Source organism: Neomonachus schauinslandi, chromosome 5, assembly GCF_002201575.2.
Source record: "Neomonachus schauinslandi chromosome 5, ASM220157v2, whole genome shotgun sequence".
NCBI lineage: Eukaryota > Metazoa > Chordata > Mammalia > Carnivora > Phocidae > Neomonachus > Neomonachus schauinslandi.
Genome location: NC_058407.1, coordinates 48,588,533 through 48,612,954, shown reverse-complemented (window position 1 = coordinate 48,612,954; position 24,422 = coordinate 48,588,533). Strand labels below are relative to the sequence as shown.

General features: G+C 45.2%; 1 protein-coding gene across 1 annotated transcript in view; it reads left to right on the top strand.

The window, feature by feature from the left end:
- The first annotated feature begins 21,953 nt into the window (after positions 1-21,953).
- The window catches only part of DYRK2 (dual specificity tyrosine phosphorylation regulated kinase 2), a 13,954-nt gene continuing 11,485 nt past the window's right edge, over positions 21,954-24,422 (top strand). The window contains exons 1-2 of the mRNA XM_021678677.1: positions 21,954-22,409; positions 23,036-23,184. Coding sequence (XP_021534352.1) covers positions 22,361-22,409; positions 23,036-23,184 — 198 coding nt within the window. The 5' untranslated portion in view covers positions 21,954-22,360. The remainder of the gene's footprint in view (positions 22,410-23,035; positions 23,185-24,422) is intronic.

The window sequence follows — 24,422 nt, the reverse complement described above, 5'->3', positions numbered from 1 at the left end:
ATAGAAATTGTATGTTCATTGACAAAGGCCTTCACGCTTTTAGAAAAAGGCCTTTAGGTTTTGCTTAGGCTTATAGCTACATAACGGTGTAGTGAAATTCTGTTCTGGAATCCTGGTGGGTGACCACCAGGTACCAGCTCACACAGGTAAGCATATGCCGTGAGCTTACACTGCCCAGGCACCACGCTGGATGCTTAGCATTCTACCTTCACAGTGACCCTGACAGGTTCTTAGACCCTCCGTGCAGATGTTATCAGTGGTGATCACAACCATCTTCAATTTTAGAAAAATACAAAAGCCAATTATTTCTTAAGTACAGATCATTTTATGGACAAAAATAAAATCAGTGTTAGTTTAGGCATCATTGGCATATGGAAAAGTACTGAGTTTTAGGCCAAAAAAACCTGTTTTCAAGTCCTGTATTTGCACTAACAAGCTGTTTATCTCTAAGCTGGGCATTTTACTTTAAGCCTCAGTTTCCTTATCTATTAAAAAAAAAAAAAGGAGTGGATATGAATAGCTTATTTAACTCCCAGAACTTTCCATGAATTAGCTAGTCCAGTTTATTTGGGGTAATGATTCATCACAGGTACTCAGAAGAAGAGGCTAGCAAGGGAAAAGCGGGTTGTCGATCCTCAGAAGAAACCCTTGGCCTATCTCACAACTTGGCTCAAGGCCCTACACATCTTCTTTATCTCAGACACACCATTATGTTTCCTTATGCAGTTCTGTCAGATTTCTAAAAAACTGCCAAATAAAGGTTAAAAAAAAAATTCGTTCTTGGTATTAAGATCTCTCAAGTGTGTGTGGCACTTATATATAAACAATATGAAAATGACCGTATCTCCAGATTAGCTGGAGGGAACATCAGGTAAACACAAGCAGAACATCTGTAACTAAAAATCAAACCCATTCATTTCGGTAGGCTGAATAACTCAATTACACTGCGTCTCTTGATTCCTCACCAAATAAAACATGGACAAAAGCAGAGGAGAGGACCCAAAGAGACGGCAGCAAGATTATCCAGACAGTAGATACTTTCCTAGCACAGGGCACCCAACAGGAAATACGCCCGATGAAATTTACCAGCACTACCGAGGCTGGCTCCTCCAGTCCTGAGTTTTGAGGTTTAAAGCTCCAGTCTCCTCTGCATCTTCCCTGTGGCTAAATGGAGAAGTAAATTTTTCTGGAATAATTGTTCTCCATAGGAGGTCAAGGTGGCCACAGTGACATGAAGTCGCCTCCTTGAGTCTAGACCTTGCAATTCTAAAAGGCAGTTTAGAATGCAAGCATGTCACTAAGCAGCTGCAGTCCCTGTGGGTGTGAGCTTGGGCTGCGCTCATCTGAGGCTTCACGGAGGATCTGCTTCCCAACTCCCTCGTGGAGACACTGGCTCATATTCTGCTAAGTTCATTAGGGACTGACTCTCTTAAAAGAAATCTAGAAAGGTAAGTGATTTCCAGGCTAAGTACAGGATTTAACAGAAAAATAGTGCTCCTGCCTTTCCTGCCCGACCACTGTTGAGGATAGCGTTATGTCTCTTCTTGATGCGGGAGTGCTCTGAAAAGCAGTGTCTCGCCGGAGTTGGCTTTGGGTTCCTCCCATGGTCTTCATGGCTTGAATGATTGCTAAGAAAATCTAATGTCCCGTCCAACCAAACTGAAGACAGGGCAACAGAATAGCAAATTTGCATCAAGTGTTCCAGCTGCTGGGAGAGGAAGGGTTTCAAGAAAATACATAAAAGCACCAAAGGATGAAACAGGATGAGAAACAATCTTCGCAGGCAGAAATTACTCACCTGGGTGAACCAGGTGAGTGCTTCCCGGAAATTGCCTTTCCAGAGAATTGAACATATAAAGTCCTGCAAGTGTTAACGCGGCTTTGTTTCTGGAGACTCTTCAGAATCCGCACCATGATAATCACCAGGCTTTAAATCTGGAGGGAAAATACACTCTCCGAACAGCTATTTGAATGCGCATGGACTCAGCTTGCTTTTGAGGGAGACTTGGGACAATTTGGCCCACGAAGGTGTAGAGAATATGCAAATTGAGGAATGAGAACTACCAAGAGAAGGAAGACCTCTTGGGGATACTTTGAACTCATTGAACACAACTGCCTCACAATGAAATGAAGCTGTAAAATGCTGGTTTTCCAAAGTTTCTAGATCAAAGACTTAATTGGAAAAAAAAGCACGTGTTCTTAAAAGAATCAATACAAATCTTTATTAGTAACAAAATTAAACAGCTTGTCTTTGAAAGGCTACAAATGCTTCTTCAGAAAAAAGAGAGGGTGTTGTTTCTTCATTTGTATCAAGCCTGACATTAAGGTGGAATATCATTGAAAAAAATTGCTGTAAGAGTGAGTACCAAACTGGAAAACAATGATGTTCTTCAATCTCTAATGCCCGTATGGAAGATTTTGAATGGATTCATCAAGAGCTGCAAATTACCATGACTTCTCCTCTACACTCCCTGCTAAGGACACTTGTAGGTATTGAGAGATCAGATTCTTGCACGAACATTCCTCTTCCTTGTTGATTTTTACATGAAATATTTATCCTGTGTATCTATTCCTTAATAACAGCACTTTTAAGTCTTAGACCACCTTAAGGATCTCTATAAAGCCATTTTAGTTCGTAGTTTGGTAAATGTGGTTTGCACCAATAATTTATTTATTATTAATTCTGTGTACAAAAATATAAGGAAAAATAAAAACCCCTGTGACATCACCATTCAAAGATAACCACTGTTAATAATTTAGTGTATTTCCATTCAGTTTCTAGTTCTATCACATATTTGTATATGCTGAGACCATGTGTTTGAACCTTGTTTCATTTTGCATCAAACTTATCATTATACCAGAGGTATCTCTTCCCATATCATTAATTTTTTCATAAAATATTTAGTCATATGGTATTTCTTAGTATGATTTTAAAACATTTTATTTAACCCTCTTTTTATTGGAAGGTATATAATTTTTATCTAAAATAGTGCTGCAGTTAAGCTTTGTTGTTGTTGTTGTTGTTTTGCATCACTTCCTAAACAAACTTTCCCAGGAGCAAAAGCACAAAACCAAATAATGCGATCTTTTTTCTAGATTTAAAATCCACAGTATCACTTTCTGTTCATCAGCAGTGTGAGAATGTCTGTATTCTCACTCCCAAGCACTTCAAAAGTATGCTTCACTGATTCCTATATTCTCACCCAAGTAGTCTAATATTCTCTTTTTCCTTTTCCTTTTCTCCTTGAAATTCATTTTAAGTTCCTCATTATTGCTTTGCATTTCTTTGGTTACTGGTGCAGTTAAACATTTTTTTTTGGTCAGATTCATTAGTCATTTATAGTCTTCTTATGTAAAATATTTTCTCTAGTTTATTTTTGAAACAGCCTTTATGTGGCTTTGCCTATTGGCTGATGTCAGAAGATTTCTAGGACCAATTCAAATAAATGTACACATTCTCTTTTGATATGGTAGAAACTGACAGAAATGCAGAATTGATTACTTCTCTGACAGTGTTTCAAAGGTCCACATAGCACTTTGATTCAATGATCTTGTAACATTTTGCAGGATAATTAGTAGCTATAATTATAAATTCTTGTACCACATCATGAATCTTGTGCCCCTTATTATAAGGACTCTTACCACTACTTATTTTGAAATAATATGTTAAAATCAGAATTAAAATTATACTTTTTCTATTTTCCATCTCAAGTCAGTGTCCTAAAAATCAACTTGGCTACGAATGTTGGGGAAATCCTAGCCACAGGTCACGATGTTCCTGTGTGCCAAGATAACTTGGCTGAGAAAGACTGGATAAGACTCATTCATATAGGATGAAACTGTACCTCTGGCACAGAATTGACTGCCAAGAAAATGTTCAAGGAACATGAAAGAAGAAACGATCAATGAAGACCATTTTCGAGTTTACTAAAATAGAGCTTCTTCCCCAAATAGGGCTCATATATTCAAAATGTAAGCCAGATCATGTCACTCCCCTGCTGGAATCCTGCACTGGCTCTCCACCATTTCACTTGGAGCGGAACTTAGGTCCTACACCCCTTCCCCCAACATGCCTACCTCTGCCATCTTCTCCACACCTTCATCTCCCTCCTGTCCCCTTCATTCACTCTGCTCCAACAACTCTGGCCTCTGCGCTGTTCCTGGAGTGAGCTAAGCAAACTTTTACCTCAGATTGAGAATTTGCATCACTTGTTCTCTGCCTCAACCTTCTTCCCCAAGACATCCATGGGGCGAATGCTTGCTTACTCTTTCTAACACTTGCTCAAGTGTCACCCTCTGGGTGAGGCCCACCTAATTCCTTATTGAAAATCACAAACCTAGACCCTGTCCATTTTTCTGATTCTCCTTACCCTACTCTACTTTTCTCCCCATAATAATTATCACCTAACATCACATATAATTACTTCTTTGTAATGTTTATTGTCAGTCTTCTTGCTAGAATGTAAGGTCCAATCGGGCAGAATCTTTGTTTTATTCACCAATGCGTATCTCAAAGACCTAGAACGGTATCTGGCAAACAGTAGACATTCAAACAATATTTGTGGAACGAATATAAAACACACTGAAAGGGAAATACACATAAAGAGTGTGCCATCGATGGTATTTGACCAGGAATCTAGAAGTGTATGGCCTAGTCTTATGTCACCTTTTTGATAACAGAAATGATATTGTTTATTCATTGATTAGATGAACATTTATCAGTCGTAGACTATGTATCAGCACTGTGCTAGACACCAGGGACACGAGATACAATCCCTATCTTCAATGACAGTGTAGCCTAGCAGCACATACATATAACAAAACAAATAAATAAACAAATATATAGGAGGACATTCAAGCCAGTCTCACTAGCGGGGGAGGGGGTCAGGAAAGACAGAGGGGCCCAAACTGAGAGCTGAACAGGGAGAGGCCTGAGGAGGGGTGCAAGGAGTGTGTGCAGAAGGCTCTCCAGATGAAGGGCTTAGGATGTCCGCAGGGCCTGTGCCATGATGTCGCTCCTGCTTACCCTAAATTCTATGCTAAGAAATGTGGACGTTCTCCTAGGGCAATAGGGAGCTATGGAAATTGAAATACAGCCCAACATGGCCAGTTTGACATCCTAGGAAGATGATTATGTCCTCTGATTCTCCAGGAGTGTTAGGCATTTAACGAGTACTTACCATAATCAACATGCCCTTCCTTTGTGCTGTGGGGAAAATTAGAATGAGCGGTCTAGGAAAAAAATTTGTAACTGTATCGATAAACTATGTTTTAAGCATTAGAATAAGGGGTGTTGTTTTTCCACAGTCGATCACAACGTGTTTTTGTTGGAAAAGATACGAAAATCTCTTAAAATTTAACTATTTCTTTTTCGTTCTTCTTCTTGCTGAGTTATTAAATTAAAAAAATTAAAGAAATTCAATTTTCTGTAGGTCTTACAATGAAAAGCTAAAAAACATGTTCACAAAGCTGGCTGAGAAGGTAAGGGAAACACAGTTACGACTTACAATGTCAGGAGCCTTCCTTGTGCCTTCAGAACCGTGCAACAGAAGCAAGCTGATAGGAATTCTGAAAGCATGTTTGATAGAAGTGACTAGAATTTATGAAGAGGCAAGGCTGTGCTCCTTCCAAGCTCCTGGCGTTTTCTGCCTGGGAAGGAGAGCCATCCCGTGAGGGGTGTCATATGCTGCCATGGGTGTAGCCGACTTGGGAGATGCTCCCCACTGGGTTTCCCTCTCCATAGGTCCAATGGTGTCAGGAGCATGCTGGCCGTGGCCTCAGTGAAAAAGTCTCTGGAGGAGAATAGCCTGCTATGCCCTTATGCCACCTTTCTGATGTTGCACGCTATTTAGTCACTTCTGGGGTTTCCCATCAGAGAGTCGGGGTTTGCCGTGAGATTTAAAAGGCATTTCCACAAGTTTGTGCTGCTCGAGGTTAGATCTTTCCATTCTTGACTGTATCTATGTGTTCAAAGATTGTCAAATTCAAAGCAGTGCTATTGATTCTGCAAGAGTTAGATTTGTATCGTATACCTACCCCCGAACTTTCTTAGGATCTTTGAAAAAGACTTTATAAATAATTTCATTATTTGAGCACTGTTTTTGTATTTCCGTCATGTTTTCCGATACCATCAAGTAAGTCATTGTCCAATTCTCAGCAGACACCTCCTGGGTGTCCTACAAATTTAACTTAATTCTAACACCGTGTCCCTGGAGATCATGTCAGATCCCACAGGCTAAGAGCTTAATCTCCAGCCGCCCCCTACACACACACACACACACACACACACACACACACTCCAGATATTGGTGGGTGGGGCTGAAACTTCCAACCCTCTCATCACACAGTCTTTCTGGTGATCCGCCCCTTTTTGAGGCTCTCCAGGAGCCCCCTCCTAAGCTACCTCACATGTGTTCCAAAGATTCTCCTTATGAATAACAAAAGACACTCCTATCTCTCAGGAAATTCCAAGGATTTTAGAAGCTCTGCCAGAAATAGGGGATAAAAATCAAATATATTTTTTATTGTATTCTCATTTTTTTAATAGCTCCGGTTAAGAAACTGGACTCTAAAACCAGGCTACCTGGGTCCAAATCAGGCACTGCAACTAACTAGATTTGTGACCTCAGGCCAGTTACCTACCCTTTCTTGTCTTAGTTTCTTCATCTATAAAATACAGATAAAAACAATGAAGGGATCCAAAATATACTACCCCAAGATATGGCACCTTGACATATTAAATATCTTAAGCTGAAAGAATTTTTTTTTTAAAGAATAGCAGAAGTAGGAAGGTCACTCTGACCTCTCCCTCCTTGTCCTTCTTTGACATAGTTTGTGAAACTCCCATGTAAAAGGTGCCCTCCCTGTACCAAGAGAAAGAAAGATACTGTTATCACCAGAGATGGGGATTTGGGGCCAAGAAATCTGTACAAACAAACCTTGTTAAACTTACTCTTATCTTCCTAGTTACTTCTTCCTCATCTACGATCTCTAGTCCAAACCCCTTTGTCTTAATTCTTTACAAATTTATTGTTTCTTTGTCTAAAAGGTATAAAAGCTCTGGTCACTTCTTTGGTCTTCATTCTCTTGTGAGGGCTCCCATGTACGAGTAAAAAATTAATAAAATATGGATGCTTCTCTCCTGTTAGTCTTTGTCAGGTAAAGTTTCTGACCCAGCTGGGGACTCTATGACAGTCAGGGGAAACGTCTTCCTGGACACCACCCCCCCACCCCGCCCATAGCACTGTAGTTAGTTAATGTATATAAAACCCTGGAACAGGGCCTGTTCCATGTGAGAGCTTTGTCAATATTAGCTATTATTATCTACCCAGGGCTTTGAAGAAAAGTCTGCATTAAACACTTCCCTGAAATAGGTGAATACCAACTCCAGAATTAATAATCACATTGGATAATTGATCGCATTCCATTTATTTAGTTATCCTGCATTATTTGATGGCACATATAATGAACAAGGATCACAACCACGTCTAAATTAACCTTAACAAATCAACAGTTGACAAAAACTTTAAGGCGGTCAGTATCGTGTCCATTTTGTTTTGTTTTGTGATTGTTTCTACTAAAGTAGTAGACTTTTCTGTTGCATTTTGTGTTTGTCTTTTTTCCTGCAGTTATAGTTTTTCAAGTTTAGAAGAAGCATGCTGCACTGAAATAACACAAGCCTAAGCGCTGTAATGTCTTAACCCACATCAAGGTGTTAGAACTATTAAAAGATACACTGAGGCATATTAACAATTGTAAAAGTTTATTTGAGTAAAAATCAGTTTGAATCAGGCAATGCCAAATTGGAAATGGCTGGGAGCGCTCCACCAACAGGGGCTAGGGAAAAGAGTTTTATAGAGAAGATCTGGAAGCAAAGCAAGGAAATTACTTGATTGGCTATAGTCAAAGCTATAGCCTTTTGTGATTAGTTAGTTGTTCTTAGGGTTCGATTTCTTAGTTAGTTGTTCTTAGGGTTCGATTTCTTAACCTTGAGGGATTTACAGGCTAAGGATTTGGTTTGCTTATGTATGCAAAGCAAAGGCTTTTTACAGGCTACTAAGGCATTAGGGCCACCTCAGTCTAATGGCCTCCTTGTTTAATTAATTTAGCCAAACAAATGTAGCAGTCAATGATGATGACTTAATAACGGAGCTCAGACCCAGAAACATGCCCCACAGACCAAACGGCCTAAACACGCCTCCCCAAAGGGCCTTGTTTAAAATGCACTAGACTCCTCCGTGCGGTTGCCAAGAGTGAGCAGAGTCACCATAATATCCAAACTGAATCCTTTACCCCTATTATGACTTCATTTGAAAGGGTGAATTCTCCTTTATTTAGAAATAGAGGTTCAACATGGTTGGAATTCAGCTTTGAAAAACCAGGAATTGCTGGTCACGTTCAGAAAATCTAAGGAGTAAAATCTTTTTATTTGGGCTTCTGTCCTTTTAAAGATAATGCAAACATGCTCATGATTGGAAGCATGCATTCTTCTCTGTAGACTTTAATGCTGAAAATAGAAAAGTTTAAATTGATGGCATTTTTACCTAACTCGTACATCAAATTCTTATTGAGGAACTATTATGTCTCAGGCACTGTTCTCGGTCCTGAAAAATAGCAGTGGAAAAAAGAGTCCACTGCCCTCAGAGACTATACCTTGTGGAGTGCACACATTGTGGAGGGTGACTAAGGGAAAACAGGGAAGTAAGATATATAATGGGACAAAGAACTCTTTAAACAGAGTGGTCAGGAAAGGCCTGACCAAGAAGGCAACATTTAGCAAAGACCTCAGGAGATGAGGACTTTTCTTTGAGGGGATGAACATTCCAGGCCAAGGACCCAATTCACACAGAAGCTCCAAGGTAGGGCATGTGTGGTGTGTTTGGGGACAAGCAACAGGGGCAGTGTGGCTAGAGCAAAGTGAACAAGGCTGGCTGGAACACGACCTGAGTGAAGAGACATAAAGATGAAGGGAGAGCATATGAGCCATACAGGAGCTTTTGGCCACTCTAAAGAATTTGGCTTTTATGCTGGCTAATGGAAAACTTGGGGAGTTTTGTGCCCAGGAGTGACACGATCTTACTTACCTTTTAAAGATATCAGTCTGACTATTGTGTTGAGGATAGACTAAAGGGGGCAAAGGAGACCAGGTAAGAGGCTATTTCCATAATTCAGGTGAGAAGTAAGGACCTTTGGTTATGCTGATACTCGCGGCAGTATCGAGAAGTGGATGGGTTCTGGACATTTTGGGATGGATCACCAACAGGATCTGTAGATGGATGGGATATGATGTGTAAGAGCAAGAGAGAAATCAAAAATGACTCTAAGGTTTTTTTGGCCTAAGCAACTGAGAGGCTGGAGTTGCCATTTGCTGAGATGGGGAGCACATTGGGATAAACAGGTTTGGAGAGATGGAATCAGACATGCAAAATTAGACACGTTAAGTTCCAGATACTTATGTATTAGCTCTCTAAGCAGCAACATTGAGTAAGCAGTTTGCTTTCTGATTCTTCTGTGTCCTGAATGTATTCCTTACAGCTAAGTGCTTCTGTAGTTCTGAGACCTATCTGAATTGCCCCTTGATAGAAAACATGCTGATGAACTTCTTTAAGAAGCTGAGAACCTCAACACTGCTTTCAGAGGAAGTAAACTACTCGCAGTCAGAATATCACTTGCGTGCTTATAAGCAGTAGAGAGCATCCCAAAATAGAGCTGTCTGGAGCAGTGAGACAGGTCACCAAAGGGCAAACACTGCAGGTTTAACTGTTAGGTCTCAAAGAGGCAGTGGTTTCTAGAGTCTCCACACTCTTTGGTACCAAATCTCAATTCATTTGATTCTCAAGCACAAGGGAGCACTATGCTTCCTGTGCCAGAGAGGTATTTTTGCACAACACAAGTTTGAAAGGCCTCAGCATGAATACCCAAATTGTGGTCGACCTCCATCAGGCAGGGCAGTGGCACCAAGAAACGGGAAGTGAGAGGTGAACAAGGAAGCAATGTAGGGATCAATTGGGAACAACGGCGACGGGCAGTGGGGGAAATTTCAGGAAATACAAAACTCCAAGTAGGGGTTAAAAATCCAAACACTGTTGCAGGTAAGGTCAGAGGGGAGAGCCAGCCTGGAGCCATAACAGGAAGTGGTGGGGGCTGATAACAGGAAGTGGTGGGGACTGCGGTGATTAACAATATGGGTTTCCTCTGAAAGAGATTGGGGGGTGGGGGGGGTCCTTCATTGCCTGTAGGACTGGGAGCACCATGCAGCCAGATTGCGCCTTATTGCCAGAAAAGCCAGAAATCGAGATGTTTATATGAAATCTCCTGATTTTGAAATGTTGGCATTTAGTTCACATTTTCAAAAAGCACTGTGTAAGCCAAACAAAACGTATCTGCGTATCTGTGAGCTGCCCTGGGTCTTTAGAGCACAGGGCAACTTCTAGCATTGCCATTTACGTACCCATAGTTTTAATTATTGACTAAATCAAGCCGCTAAATTCCAACATAGTTATAGCAATTATTTCTCCTACACAGGAAAACCACTTTTTTAATATGACCTGAAGTTTCTGTTTCAGTATGAAGTCCTAGTATTCAAATACAGAAGTGTGAGAACACCGTAATCGTGTACAATAAGCCTTGCCCTTTTCAGAACTTTTAAAAATGAAAGTTATTGGCTTTTGTTACTATTTGTGCATAAATCTTCTCAAATTAAAGTTGTCTACATATGATAAAGTTGCCTAAGTATGATGTTGAATGAGGCAGAGTCATGCTCTGCTGCTTCCAAAATAGGTGACATTTTACGAGATTCTCCTGGAATTTTTTTTAAGGGTGTTCGGCTCCAGAAATTATATAGGCTTATGGGAAAGAACTAGCTCTGGCTGGAACGAACAAGCGGAAGGAGAGATTTCCATTATGATTAAGGCTAGTCTTCATAGTTTCTCTTAGTAAGTCATTTTTCTCCATCATTCTATATAGAAATCTTCATTGAAAAGCAAGAATACTGGATGATTGAATAGATTTGGGGGATGCTTGACCTCTATTTGTTCGGCTCCTGTGATAGCCTCTAAGCTAGAATAGTCTAGGCAGGCTGCTGGACCCTTGATCAGGTCCTGTGATTTGAGCAGGGGTCTGGGGAGAGTTCTGTCTTCCTGGGAACTTTCCTAAGAGACTCTTGCCTTACTTATAGTGGTTTCATTTCTACTCATACAAATAGATTTGGGGGGGCAGGGGAAGATATTTATTTATTTATTTATTTATTTATTTATTTATTTATTTATCTAAAATACTTGAGAGAAACAGATATTCCCAGAGTGGGGTAATATCTTAAAACTCTTACCAGTGACTTTTTCCCTCTTGCCCCCCAAAGAGGGGCAGCAAGCTGAGGAAGCAAGACCATAAAGTAATGGCAGAGCTCCAGAAGTCTGGAAGGAGGAGGATCTGGAGGTGTGAGTGTGTCAGTAAGTTCTGCCTCATGCAAATCCCAGGAGAGCAAGAGTGAGGCTAGCGTCTTCAAATCACTTTTCACATGGTCCCACGAGTGACAAATCAAAGTGTCCTCAGGTTTTTGTTAGGGGATTAAGACAAAATCATCTATGGCTTGAGATGAAAAGAAAAAGTGACTTAGAATTTAGAGAGAAGAGTGACCCTTTTAGTTAACTTCACCCACACTCCCATTTTATAGATAATCCCAAATCCTTTCAGGAAAACTTTTAAGGATGAGGGGAAAGATGTGTGGAAAGCCAGGGAGGAAAGAACGAGGCTGGAAGAGCTTGGTTTGAGGGGCAGCTGACAGACCAGCGTAATTTGGTCACTCACCGGAATATTCCTCCGGATCCTTCTCTGCAAACTTCAAAGAGATTTGCTGACATAGGGTTGGTAGGGGCAAGCCTGAGGTGGGAAGCTGGTGTTGAAAAATGGGTCCCTTCTCATAAATAAGGAAGTTGTCGGTCTGCTCTGGGCCCTGATGCAAGTGCCAGCTAGCCATGTGTCTGCTCAGTGATTTCTTTGGCACTTTGTAAGACCTTGTCGGATTTCAGGATATTAGTGTTCCCCCAGATTTACTCTTCACAAACAGTCACTTTAGACAATTTTCGCTACCAGTTAGCCCCGTGTGAAACTCCTTTTATTAAAAAAGGGTGGGGAGAGGTGTCTTTCTCTTTTCCATTGCCTTATCAAGTTAGAGAATATTAAATTCTTTTTAGAGGGTCATCATATTATTTTATTCTTGTTAAACAGCTGTGGGTTATGGATATTTAGTCATTTAATGAGATTTGGCTGTGCTCACAACACACAACAGCTTTAGATAAAGGAATGCTTTCAGCAAAAGATTATGTTGATTTTTCATTTCTCAAGGAAGAAAATCTCACCAAATACCATGTTACAGACACTTTTGTGTTTGTTTCAAAGATCTGAAATAGGCAGTAATTTCTTGGTGTTGGATAATCTTTCTCTACCAAGTTAGATTATTAGTCAACATTCCCCTTTACAAATATGATGGTACTTGGCTGAATCACATCAAGAACGTGTAATTCTGTACTGGTTCGCATCCTTGAGAGATCATTTTTTGTATAAATTCCCTGGATCTGGTTTCTCCCCCCCCCCCCCGCCCCCCCCGCCCAGATGCCGTCTTAATAGCTCAGTAGTTAGAGGAAGCAATTCTGTTCATCAGAGGTAGGCACATAAGGAAAGGCAACATAAGGGCTGAGCTGGGACAGCACCATGTAAACAGTCCAGCAAAAGAGGAAGAGACACTTGATTTTGCTTGGGTTGAGCATGCTGATGTCGGGACTTCTGTAGAGGGGATTCCTCTTCCTTTCCACTCGCCAGCCATTGAGGGGAAGGCAGAAGTACCACTATAGAAGCAGAAGACGCCACTGTTCGGTCGGACGGAACTATGCGGGCATTCTCCATGGCTCAGAGCAATCTGAAGGTCATTCTGGGCTGGTAAGAGTGTGCTTTGGCATCAGATTTCCCTGAATCCCAATCCATTGACTGCCCATTTCTAACAAGTCACTTAACCATTCACACCCTCCATTTCCTCTTCTTTAAAATCAGAGAATAACACACCAGCCTCATTGCTTTGGGTGAGGCTTCAAGGACACGGTGTAGGCAAAACAGCATAGAGCTTGACAGGTAGTTCAAGGACAAAGCAGCGGAGAAATTCTTTCCTCTGAAGTATGTATTGCATGAAACGTTTGTCAGGTTCCTCACTCACTGTGGATTAGGCGGAGAGAAAAAGATAATAGAACACTGGCATGAGAGACGGGAAAATAGATGATCTGGAATGGAACAACTCCAGCACGAGAGAGAGAACACACAGGGCTCCAAGTGGGAAGAGACAGACACAGAAGCAGTCAGGTCACTTAGTAAGGTGAGCCGCGCGTAGCATGAGAACATCATTGGATGTGAGCATTCGGGTCCTACTTCCATGTCTTGTTTTCTCCCCTTTACCTCATGCTTAGCCTCACCTCAAACATTTCAGCGTGTCCCCGTCTTCCTTATAAAACTTTCTATATAGTCTTGGGGCACCTGGGTGGCACACTTAGGCGTCTGCCTTCAGCTCAGGTCATGGTCCCAGGGTCCTGGGATCGAGCCCTGCATAGGGCTCCCTGCTTGGTGGGAAGCTTCTCCCTCTCCCTCTGCTTGCTGCTTCCTCTGCTTGTGCTCTCTCTCTCTTTTTCTTTCTGTCAAATACATAAATAAAATCTTTTAAAAATAACAAAAACCAAATAAATAAAAATTTCTATATAGTCTCTCTGGCTTCTCCTCTCTGACTCTTGCTATCTCCCCACACCCATTTTCTTCCTCTTCATTCTTCCCAGTACCTGTGCTGTGGTCTATTTCTCTTCTGCCATTCGACGAAAGCGTGCTGTCTAGAGCCTGCCCAGCTGCTTTACTTTTTTTTGGTCCCTTCCTTGTCCTGAGAAAAATATTTTTCCTTTCTCCAAAAAGCAATCCTCTTTTTACTGACCCATTGACACACTCCTTTTTTTTTTTTAAAGATTTTATTTATTTAATACAGAGAGAGAGAGCCAGAGAGGGAACACAAGCAGGGGGAGTGGGAGAGGGAGAAGCAGCCTTCCCGCTGAGCAGGAGCCTGATGCGGGGCTCGATCCCAGGACCCCGAGATCATGACCTGAGCCAAAGGCAGATGCTTAACAACTGAGCCACTCAGGCGCCCCTGACACACTCCTTCTTAATCTCTTCTTTATATATTGATATTATCTGTCCACTAATAGTGGAGAGTACTTCTTGGGTCATTTTAATTTTTTGTGCCAGTTGGAGATGCCGATCAAGGGCCATTCACCTGCACGTGTGCTAAATGCCACACATTTGCTTACAGGCAATTTTCTGTATTTCAAAACCTTCATGAGAGAACACTGCTGTGTAAACAGTGGGCTTGTCCGATACCAGTTTATGAGAAATAACTGACAAGCACAGTGTATTGGCCATCATAGCTCTTCTTCAGTCAAAGCTATTTGGGAATATAAAAGTGTTAAAAGGGCTATTTAACAATTACTCAGATTATTCGATCACCAAAAACAATTTCTCTTACTTTTGCCAAGCTAATTGAAAACAAAAAAAGTGAGTTTGGGGCTTACCTTTTCCAGTGATTGTTCATACTATCTTAATGAGTAAGCACATTATCAACTCGTTTAACCTGAATGAGAGTGTGACTATGAATAAATGTATAATTTAATGAAAAGCAATTCCCCAAGGATCTAGGGTGGTCTCGACGGAATGGCCAGATTAGTGGAGGGCACCCACTTCTACTACCCTACACTCCTTGACTTTTCCATCTGCTTGAGGCAAAGGGCTGATTTGCTACAAGCGGATAAACACAAAATTACCTAACCCGTGTCTGGACTTTTTTGAATCCGGTAAAGTGAATTCTTTAAACTGATTTCTTTTTTTTTTAAAGATTTTTAAAATTTTTTATTTATTACAGAGAGAGTGAGAGAGAGAGCGCAAGAGGGGTTAGGGTTAGAGGGAGAAGCAGACTCCCCGCCGAGCAGGGAGCCCGATGTGGGACTCGATCCCGGGACTCCGGGATCATGACCTGAGCCGAAGGCAGTCACCTAACCAACTGAGCCACCCAGGCGCCCTAAACTGGTTTCTAATAACGACCAGACTCAAATCGTTCTTGGGAATGTCAAAATAGGAATTTGTCGCCAAAGTCCTAAGCCATCAGAACTTGACCATTTTGTGGCGAGTGCTTTCAGGGAATATCCATCCCTTTGTCTCTGAAATTAAGGCAATTTTGTAATCATTTGGTTTGGAAAAAAATAGAAAAAACTGTTAGCAGTCAACAAACCTGGCTTTTGACCCTAATGCCTCCTCCGTCCCTACCTCTGGCTCTGGGCGCACCATTTTGTTCTTCCCGTCTCACTGTTCTCATCTGCGAAGTACATTTGCCTTGGGTAGTGGGTTACCGAGAATGACTACAGCTGCATGACCATATAAACATGAAAGACTTCTCTGAAAAATTTATTTGGTAACATGAAATGTTATTGAGGGCTTATTTTGTAACATGAAATGTTAATGAGATTGAGGCAAAGGTGATGGTGATCTGGTGAAATCTCTACTTGGCCCTGAAAGCGGGAACCACACAGAGTTTATAGGCAGAATACTTGCCTTGTCATTTCTTAGCTGTGTGACCTTGGGCAAGTTAGTTAACCATTTTGTGCCTCAGTTTCCTCATCTCTAAAATGGAACTAATATAGTACCTACCATGCAGATTGGTGTGAAAATTATATTAGTTCACACAGGTAAAGTTCTTGGAATACTACCTGGTCATAAAAGTGTCTTATATAACTATTAGCTATTATTTTGAGGGTACTCAGGCAGCTAGGGCGTTACCAACGGCACAGTTACTTTTCGGGAAGGTCCCTAGCCTTAGACCCTGTGCTGCATTCTTTCCATCTAACTGAGGTCTTAGAAGCCCTCAGAACTGGAGTCAGTTCTACATCTTTGGGTTCTCTGATGAGCAGGACTATTCTGAACCAGACTCTTCTGAACTTGCCCTATAACAGACCTCTATCCAAGGAGGGCCAAGAGTTGTATCCCCAGACTTGGCCTAGGGAGGCCTGGAGCCAGAGGGTCCAAAGATGCAGGAGTGGCTCATACTTGCCAGGTGTAGGGGACCTCAATGCCCAAGGTTGCCTTGCGAACTGAGGCATGGATCATTCCAGATCCTGTTGGTGTGTCTCCTCTCCATCTCTTTATAATACCTCCAAGATAATGAAGGGAAGACGGGGGTGTCTTCCAATTTTTGCATTTTCTTTGAATGACATGTACCCCTTAGTCTGAGTTTAAACAGCCAACATCAGTCAGAAGTCAGTGCATCAATCCTCACAATAGATGAGACGCTGGCCAATATAACTGGGCTCTGGAACACACTGTTTGTTCCTCATTTATGAGAACTCATCCTCCCTGCATGATTGATAAATCCTGTCTATGGACCACTGGGAAGAGGTGTGATGGGGGAATCTTTCTGGAGTCCCCATTTCCCTGTCTTGTTATCTCATAATTATGTCTCACTTTAGCTGATCATTTTAATAAGCTTTATTGCAAAACGCCTTGATAAGCAGCGTTAAGAACTCTGTATGCTTCTGAAACCCAAAGGTAGCAAGGAAAACGTCTGGTGCTTCCATTACTCCTGGCCTCTCCTTACTTCAAAGGCCCCCCTCTTGGGCTCTAGAGAGAGCATCCAGATAATCAGTATCTGCCCTGCCTCCCTGTGCCACCACCCTCAGCTACTTCTGGAAGCCATTTCCAAACTGGTCTTTTCTGTCTCTACTCCCTCCCTACTCATCTTTTTAACACACAGGCAGCCAAATTGATCACATTCCTTGCTAAGCACTTTCCTCAGGTCAACTCACTGCTCAGAAATCTCTAGTGGCCTTCGTTTCTATCCACACCAAGTGGAAACTCCTCTCTCTGGCTTTCGTTGCAATCAATGACCCAGATGCGCCGCATTCCACTCCTCACCAAGCCGTTCCCTGGTCCTCCCCAGCCCCCCTCTCGATTCCAGGGACTGCTGCTCTTCTGCATAGCTCATTCCCACTTCTCTGCCTTCACTCGCATGGTGCCCTTGGCCTGGAGAGTTTTTCTTCTGCTTAATAGAAGTCTGCTCATTTTCTGAGGCCCAGATCAAATTCTGCCTTCGCCAGGAATCCCACTCTCTGATTCCTCCAAGGAGCACAGCTTCTCCCAGCCCCCTAGAGTTATATGGCATTTAGATTCCATAACCTATACTAGATGGGACTTATATATATTGCCCTCTGTATCAGTCAGGAACTGGCAGAAAAAAACGTGGCACAAAGAGTTCAATTAAAGGACTGTGTACATGAGTATGACTAGGGCAAAGGGAAGTCAGCAAGGGAAAATCAAGCCCCTGGAGCTAGCCACAGCAAGAAACCCTGACCGCCTCTGGGCTTAAAGGGGTGAGGGGACTGAACAGTGTCCCAAACTCCAAGGGAGTAGCTCTAGCTGTAGGAAAGGGCTGCCTGACATGAGCTGAGGGCTTTAGTCAAAGGTCCTAGCCAACCTGTGGCGAGCCAGGGAGATAAGCAGCCTGACTTCATTCTCCTCAAGCCCTCGGGGCTCTTGCCAGGACCTTCTGATGGTTAAACCCAACTAGAAGCTCATGGTCAAGGGAGCCCATGGATGCCTCCTGTACGGCCTCCTAAGGCAGAGAGTGGGGTGGAAACGTGGATCTGGGGGAGAAACAGGAAAATATAAAGCACGTGCTCTTCACTGTGCGGCTGAAATGTTTCCTAGAATATGAGTTTTCTCCCAAGCTAGACTGAAAGTTCCTTGAAAATAGTGTGTGTTTGGTTTTTACCTTCCACGGTGCCTAGTAGGATGTGGATTAGAACAGGTGTGAAACTTCATACACACTGAAGATTGTAAAATAAGTAAGTAAATAATGAAATAGTAACTTCCCACTCTAAGTTCGGCATCTTTCCGAGCACGGAAGTCTTGGTTTCCCAAGTCAATCAAAGTAAAATCCAAATTCCTTACCGTGACCCAGATCCTAGCTATCTCTTTCCCTTTGGCCCACTTCCTGCCCTCTTACTGCCCTTCCAATATGTTTCCACTGCAGGGCCTTTGCATCTGCCAGGCCCTCCGCCTGGAGATTTCCACCTGCTAAAAGGCCGTTACCTTATTAGGGAGGCCTTCATTGATGACCCTAAGTAAAAGAGTACTATCTCCCATCTCTCCCATTTCTCCCTGCTCTCTTACCTCACTTCATTTTCCATATAGTACTCATTGCCACCTGACATGTAGTATACATATTGTTCACTATTTGTCATTTCCTTGCACTAGAGTACAAGATCTACGGAGCAAGGACTTTATCTGCTTGGTTCCGAATACCGAGAGCCAATGCCTGACACATGGCAGGAACTTGATCGTTGATTTCATATACATGTATATATATGTATAATGGATTTATATATGTATACATAGTGTATAACGGGTTTTATATATATAAGAGGTTATATAGAGCGATATATAGAGGTCGATATTGAATATATATATTTATATATATATATTTATTTATTACATACAGTTTACCCTTGAACAATGAGAGGATTAGGGGCAAACAGCCCTGTGCAGTTGAAAATCCACATGTAACTTTGGCTTCTCATCCAGTACCCTAGAATATCCTGGCCTGGCTTGTCTGACTGGCAAACTCCCAAGCATCTTGAAAACCTTCACCGAAGCACGGCCTCTTTGATGCCAGTCACCGCTCAGGTAGAGCTCATCATTCCCTCTGCGTGCCCCAGTTGGATCTCCCACCGGCCTCAATTTTGGCCCCATCACATCATTCAATGTCTGGTCTCCTCTCCTGGACTGTGAGCTTCTTAATAACGATGCCCAGAGCCAGAGATTGTTTACTTAACTGTGTAGCCCCAGTACTAATAGTGTCAAAAATATGTTAACTGCTTACTGTGTATTGCTTAATTGGATAAAAGAATGAGGTCCTAATAGATTTGCAGGCTGAAGCCTAGCCCACCACGTCTGATGACTCATCATATCCTGTAGGCCTTGCACATACTAAATTCTTTGTAAATGTTTCTGGGATAAAAGGATTAAAGGAGTCAATGTGTTTTGAAACCAGCAATTTTCTTGTTCATTTCCAATTTCTCTATGATCACTACTTTTCCCGGTGAAAACTCGACTTCTTCCACAAGGCTCCATTCTGAGTTCTCCAAAGTTTCCTTCTCTCTAATCTGGCCACATCCTGCCTGCCTATTTGTTATTTGAGTCTGGATTTTATAAACATACAAAACAGATGGGGTTTTTCCAACAGGCAAGAATCAAAGAGCAGACACTTACTAACAGACTGGAGCTCCCTGATCAGGTTACTATTAGCAACAATACAACTCTGGTCAGGTCGTGAGTTGTAAAGACTAAACATGATAATATTTGGGAAAGAGTTTTATAAAGAGATAACTATCCAGTATAATTAATAATGATGCATTAAGTTAATAAAGATTGAAGGTAGTAACTCCTAGCATTTACCCAGTTCATTCTCCTTGAAAGCTCAAGGAGTGCATTTGTACAAGTATTTGACCTTAATTCAGGCTGAAGTCATCAATATGAGAGGAACCCAAGAAATCGTAAATGCTAATTTTGAGCTAAATTAAGAATATAATTTTGAAAGGCATGCCATTTATAAATAAAATAGCCAAAGATTAGACCAATAGCAAATTTTCCTTGAGACAAAACAACAAAAAAATACAAAACTGAAATTATACTTGCCATGTCATAAATCCATACTAGGAAAAGTTCCCCAAACATGTATCTTTTTCTTTCTTTGATTAAAGTTATTGATTCTTTGTGTCCTTCTATTAAAAAAAAAAAAAAGCCAGTGCTCCTTTTCCTCGTGTTTAATGTGTTGATTAATATTACTAACTTGGATTTTACAAACCATGACTTCCAGTAGTTAGCATTTCCCTTATTCATTAAAAAGCAGTGCCATATTTAGTTTCCACTGAAGTATTGCAAGAATGATTTAAGTGAAAAGGGGTGTCAGGTTATATTAAAATTGAATTTTTGGCTTCAAATTTTTTATTTGAATAGCAGTTATACAGAGTACTCATTAAAAAAAAGGAATATGGTATGAAAATAATTATTTTGAAAAGGAAAGAGTTGTGAGTTTCTTAACAATCCAGGGTGATATAATAGAAAGCATAGTGAAATTAGACTGGGAGCCAGGGAATGGGTTCTGGCTTCACTTCTGCTACTAAGTAGCCTCTTTCCTTTTAGTTCATGCTGAACACTACATGTTTCCCCAAGTGAATTTGAATGGGATGGCAGGCAAGGGGACTATTTCTTGCTGGGGCCAGATCAGGTTATTATTGTTCTAGAGGCGTATTATCGGATTGATCATTTCACTGTGGTTCTACTTGATTAGAAGTCACCAGGAAGAAAGGGTTTTTTTGGAGGGACATACCACTAGGCAAAATTCTACTCTTTGCTACTTGTCTCCTCTGCCAATGCACACTATCTTTAATGCCTCTGTAGGGCCCCTGGAGACTGAGAGGGTCACAGTCTATCTTTGAGACACTCCGTTTCATTTGTAGAACGCTGAGGGTGCCGGCTCTGGGAGATTGCTATGACAATTTGCAAACAGTAGGGGCGATGGGGCTCCGCAGGAGGTGGCCCCCTGGTGATCTGCGTCTGCTCTAGTTCAGGCCTGCAAACTTGGTCCAGCCAGAGGCCCGGCAAATACGCGAGGCGGAGCACAAGGGACCCAGGTCCCCCAGAACTTCAGAAACTGGGCACTTCTCCGGAAAGAAGTGCCGCGAATAGCTTTCGGGGCCCGTAGTCCGTGATCGCCTGGCTTTTCCTCCTTCCTAACTGTTGAAGTGACAAAACCTGTGACCTTTGTACAAAGGATGTTCCACACACGACAGGACGCAGGTGTGAGATGGACAAGCAGTTTTTCAGTCTGCAAGGGAAAGAGGCTGTAGATGGCAAGTTGAGAGGGCAGGGAAGTTCTCCACGTGTCTCAGAAGGGAAGGGGAGAGACACTTGTCTCTGGGAATGAGAAGAATTAAAGGTGTCTCTCCCGGACGGCGGAGAGCTGAAAGGAAGGTGTGTCTCTCCCAGCGGCCGCGCAGGAGAAAGGCTCTGAGTTGTAAGGCACTGGGAGGTGTCTCCGATGTTTATTTTTGCCTAGCAACCCACAGCCAACTGCGTCCTCAGCAGCCATCCACAAGCGCCTCTCAGCCTCCCCTGTCCTAGAGACTGGAAAGCGGTCACTTGGTGTCAGTAAATTGGGGAGGGTGTGTATGGTGGAGGTGGAGGTGGGAGGGCAGCCCCCTCCTTCGCCCACGCTCGGGGTTCACCAAGCTAAGCTGCGGCCCTCTTTCGGGCTTGACTTACCGAGGTGACCCTCGCACGACTAAGTTATTTACATGATAGACTGGGGAGAGGGTCCGGTTAAGCCCCTGGGACCAGAGACGGGGAGAGTATTGTCTGTGAGCAGCCATTGGGTTCAGAAAGCTGAAAATGCATGTGTTTGGGGGCCCTCGTGGAAGGGGAGGGGTCTCTGCAGCGATTTCGGTGGAGGGAAGCAGTGGTAGGTTGCGCTGTAGGGAGAAAGGAGGGGTGCTGCAGGGGCCGGAGGCCGGGGAGGGGAAAAGGTCGTTAGTAGGGGAGCCGAGGGGAGCGGTGCAGATGGCCGGAGGGGGAGGCGGAGGCCGAGCGGAGACTGCAGACTTTCCCGGGGAGTGGAGGGGTGGCTATGCAGATGACTGGGTGGGGTAGGGACTCCGGAGGGTGGCCGGGGTGGGGGTGGGGTGTACGTGAGCGCGTGTGGCTAGGCTGGGGGGGTGGGGGTTGGGGAGTCCGAGGGCGGGGCCTGCACCCGCGCTGGAGGGGAGCGGGGGCGGAGCTGCCTTCCCGGGCCGCGCCGCGCGCGGGCGCCAGTGCGAGTGTGCGCGGGGGCGCGCACGCGCGAGCCCGGGAGGAGGCTCCCGAGCGAGTCGGTCCTGGCGGCGCAGCCCGCTCCCCCGCGCCCTATGTGAGGGACTCGGGGAGGCCAGCGGCGCGCAGGGGAGGGCGAGGCATGTGCACGGGCCGGGGGGTGCTGCAGCCGCCCGAGGAAGAGGAGGACGGCGGCGGCGGCGGCGAGGAGGAGAGCGGGGGACTCGCGGCGGCGGGCCCGGGCCGCGGGGATGCAGCGGACTGTGTGTGTCTGGCTGTAGCTGACGCGAGGCGGCGAGGAGGCGCCGGAGACCCGCGAGAGGGGCGACCGGGAGGCGGCGGCGGTCGGGAGAAGTAGCAGGACGGGCGGCGGCGGCGGCGGCGGCGGAGACAGCAGCCCTGAGATGCATTTTCTTCTCCAGCGGCCATGTTAACCAGGAAACCTTCGGCCGCCGCTCCCGCCGCCTACCCGACCGGTAAGGAGGGCCGGGCCGCCACGCCGCCCCGGGCGCCCGCCCCCGCCGGCCCCCGCGCCGCCCGGGTCCAGCCCTCGTGGCGCGGGCGCCCGCTGCCTGCGGGACCTCGAACAAAGTCTGCGCCGCGGCTGGGGCCCCCGAGCGGACGGCGCGCCCACGCCTCGGCTCCGCTCATTGTTGCACGCCGGCCCCAGGGCTCCACCGAGCGGAGCCCTCCGACCCGGCCGGCGGGGGCCGTCCCGGGCCTCTTCCCCACCCCCCCACCCCCGCCCGGGTTTGGCGAGGCCATCGCGCCCTTGTCGGCAGTCCAATCCTCTTCTCGGCCTGTGGCCGCTTGCGACGTGGGCCGCCCAGCCCCGGCCCAGCCCGGCTCAGCCGCGGGGTCGCGAACTCGCGCGCCGGCGCCGGACTTAACTTTGCAGCTGCCGGAGCCCCGCCCGGGGCTGCGCGCCTGGGATCCGGGGTCCGGGCGCCCTTTTACTCCCCCGGACGCCTGTTTTTACCGTCCGGCCTCTCTCCCGGGGAGAGCGGGGTTCGCTACCCAGAGGGGTGGGGCGGGGCGACGGGGTCTGGGTGACTTTCTCTCCCCTGACCCTCTTTTGTCTCCTCCCGCGCGTGGCTCCCAGGCCGAGGAGGGGACAGCGCCGTTCGTCAGCTTCAGGCTTCCCCGGGGCTCGGTGCGGGGGCTCCCCGGAGCGGAGTGGGGACCGGCCCGCCCTCCCCGATCGGCCTGCCGCCTCTCCGGGCCAGCAACGCTGCCGCCGCAGCCCACACGGTGAGACCCAGCCCCGCGGGAGGCCGGGGGGAAGGGGTGCGGGAGGGGCTCGGGGCATAAATAACCCGGACGGTGGGGTTCTGACGCCGGGAGCGGAGAGGTCGAAGTGCGAGTGTCTCCACGCCCCTGGCTAGTGGCCCCTCTTGGACGCCACTCTATGCAACTTGGGCGAGCCCAAAGCTGCAGCCACAAAGGAAGATTCGTGGCGTGGGCCCCTCACTTCCCCTCCGGAGCCCGCCCACCCCTGCGCTCCTCTTCCTCGGAACTTCCTCCTTGCTGCTTTCCTTCTTTTTTCCCTCTTTTTTTCCGTCCTTGCTTCCCAGAGCTCCTTTCCCTGACCGGATAAACATCCCTCAGCAACCCCCCCCCCCCCAACCACCACCACCACCACCACGTTGGGTACTGGGTATTTATAGAACAGATATGTGTTAGGGGACAGTCAGGCCGTCCTGCCCGGAAAATCGATCCCCCAAAGAGCCTCTCAGGCCTGGCTCCAGCCAGCAGGGAGCACCGCCAATTGTCCCCCGCGTGTGGAAGCATGTTTTATGAGTGCTACAGGTTTGAGCACAGCAGAAATTGTAATTAACATTAACAAAAATAAGAGCCACAGCAGCAGTCAAAACAACAAGCCACCCCTATAGGATTCTGCATTTGGTTATTATTCAAAAGGAAAGAGGCGCCTTTGCTTTGGAAGTGAGAAGGGCAGGGCACCTGGCAGGTGCTGCCGTCCCTCAGTGGGTGGAGAGGGAGGGGAGAGCCCATCCTGGGACTGGTGGCTGCAGATTGGCAAGCTGGATTTGACTGCAGCATGTGCCTTTTCTCAGCTCCCAGAGATCGCCCTTGGAAGGTGACTGCTTAGAGGAGGTGTGCACTTTTGGAGGAGGTGGTGGTTTCCCAGGTCCTATTTCCAGTTGGATCCTCCAGAAGAACGGCCTAAGGTGGTTCTGCGTGAGGGATGCTTGGGAGGAGTATGGCTTCATTTGCCTAGTGAAAGTTGAATTCTTGTAGAAAAGGCCATTTCTGGTCTACAGAGAAGCAGCTCTGAGGGTCAGGTGTTGTGGGGAAATTCCTTTATTGGAGAATTTGTGAGAGGATAGCTGCAGTGGGGTATCCCCCCCCCTTGGACCTGGACCGATGTGCTCAAGTTTACAGGAGAACCGTTTTGTTGTTAGGTAGTCATTCTCTCTCTCTCCCTCCCTTCTCTCTCTCTCTCTCTCTCTCTCTCTCTCTCTCTCTCT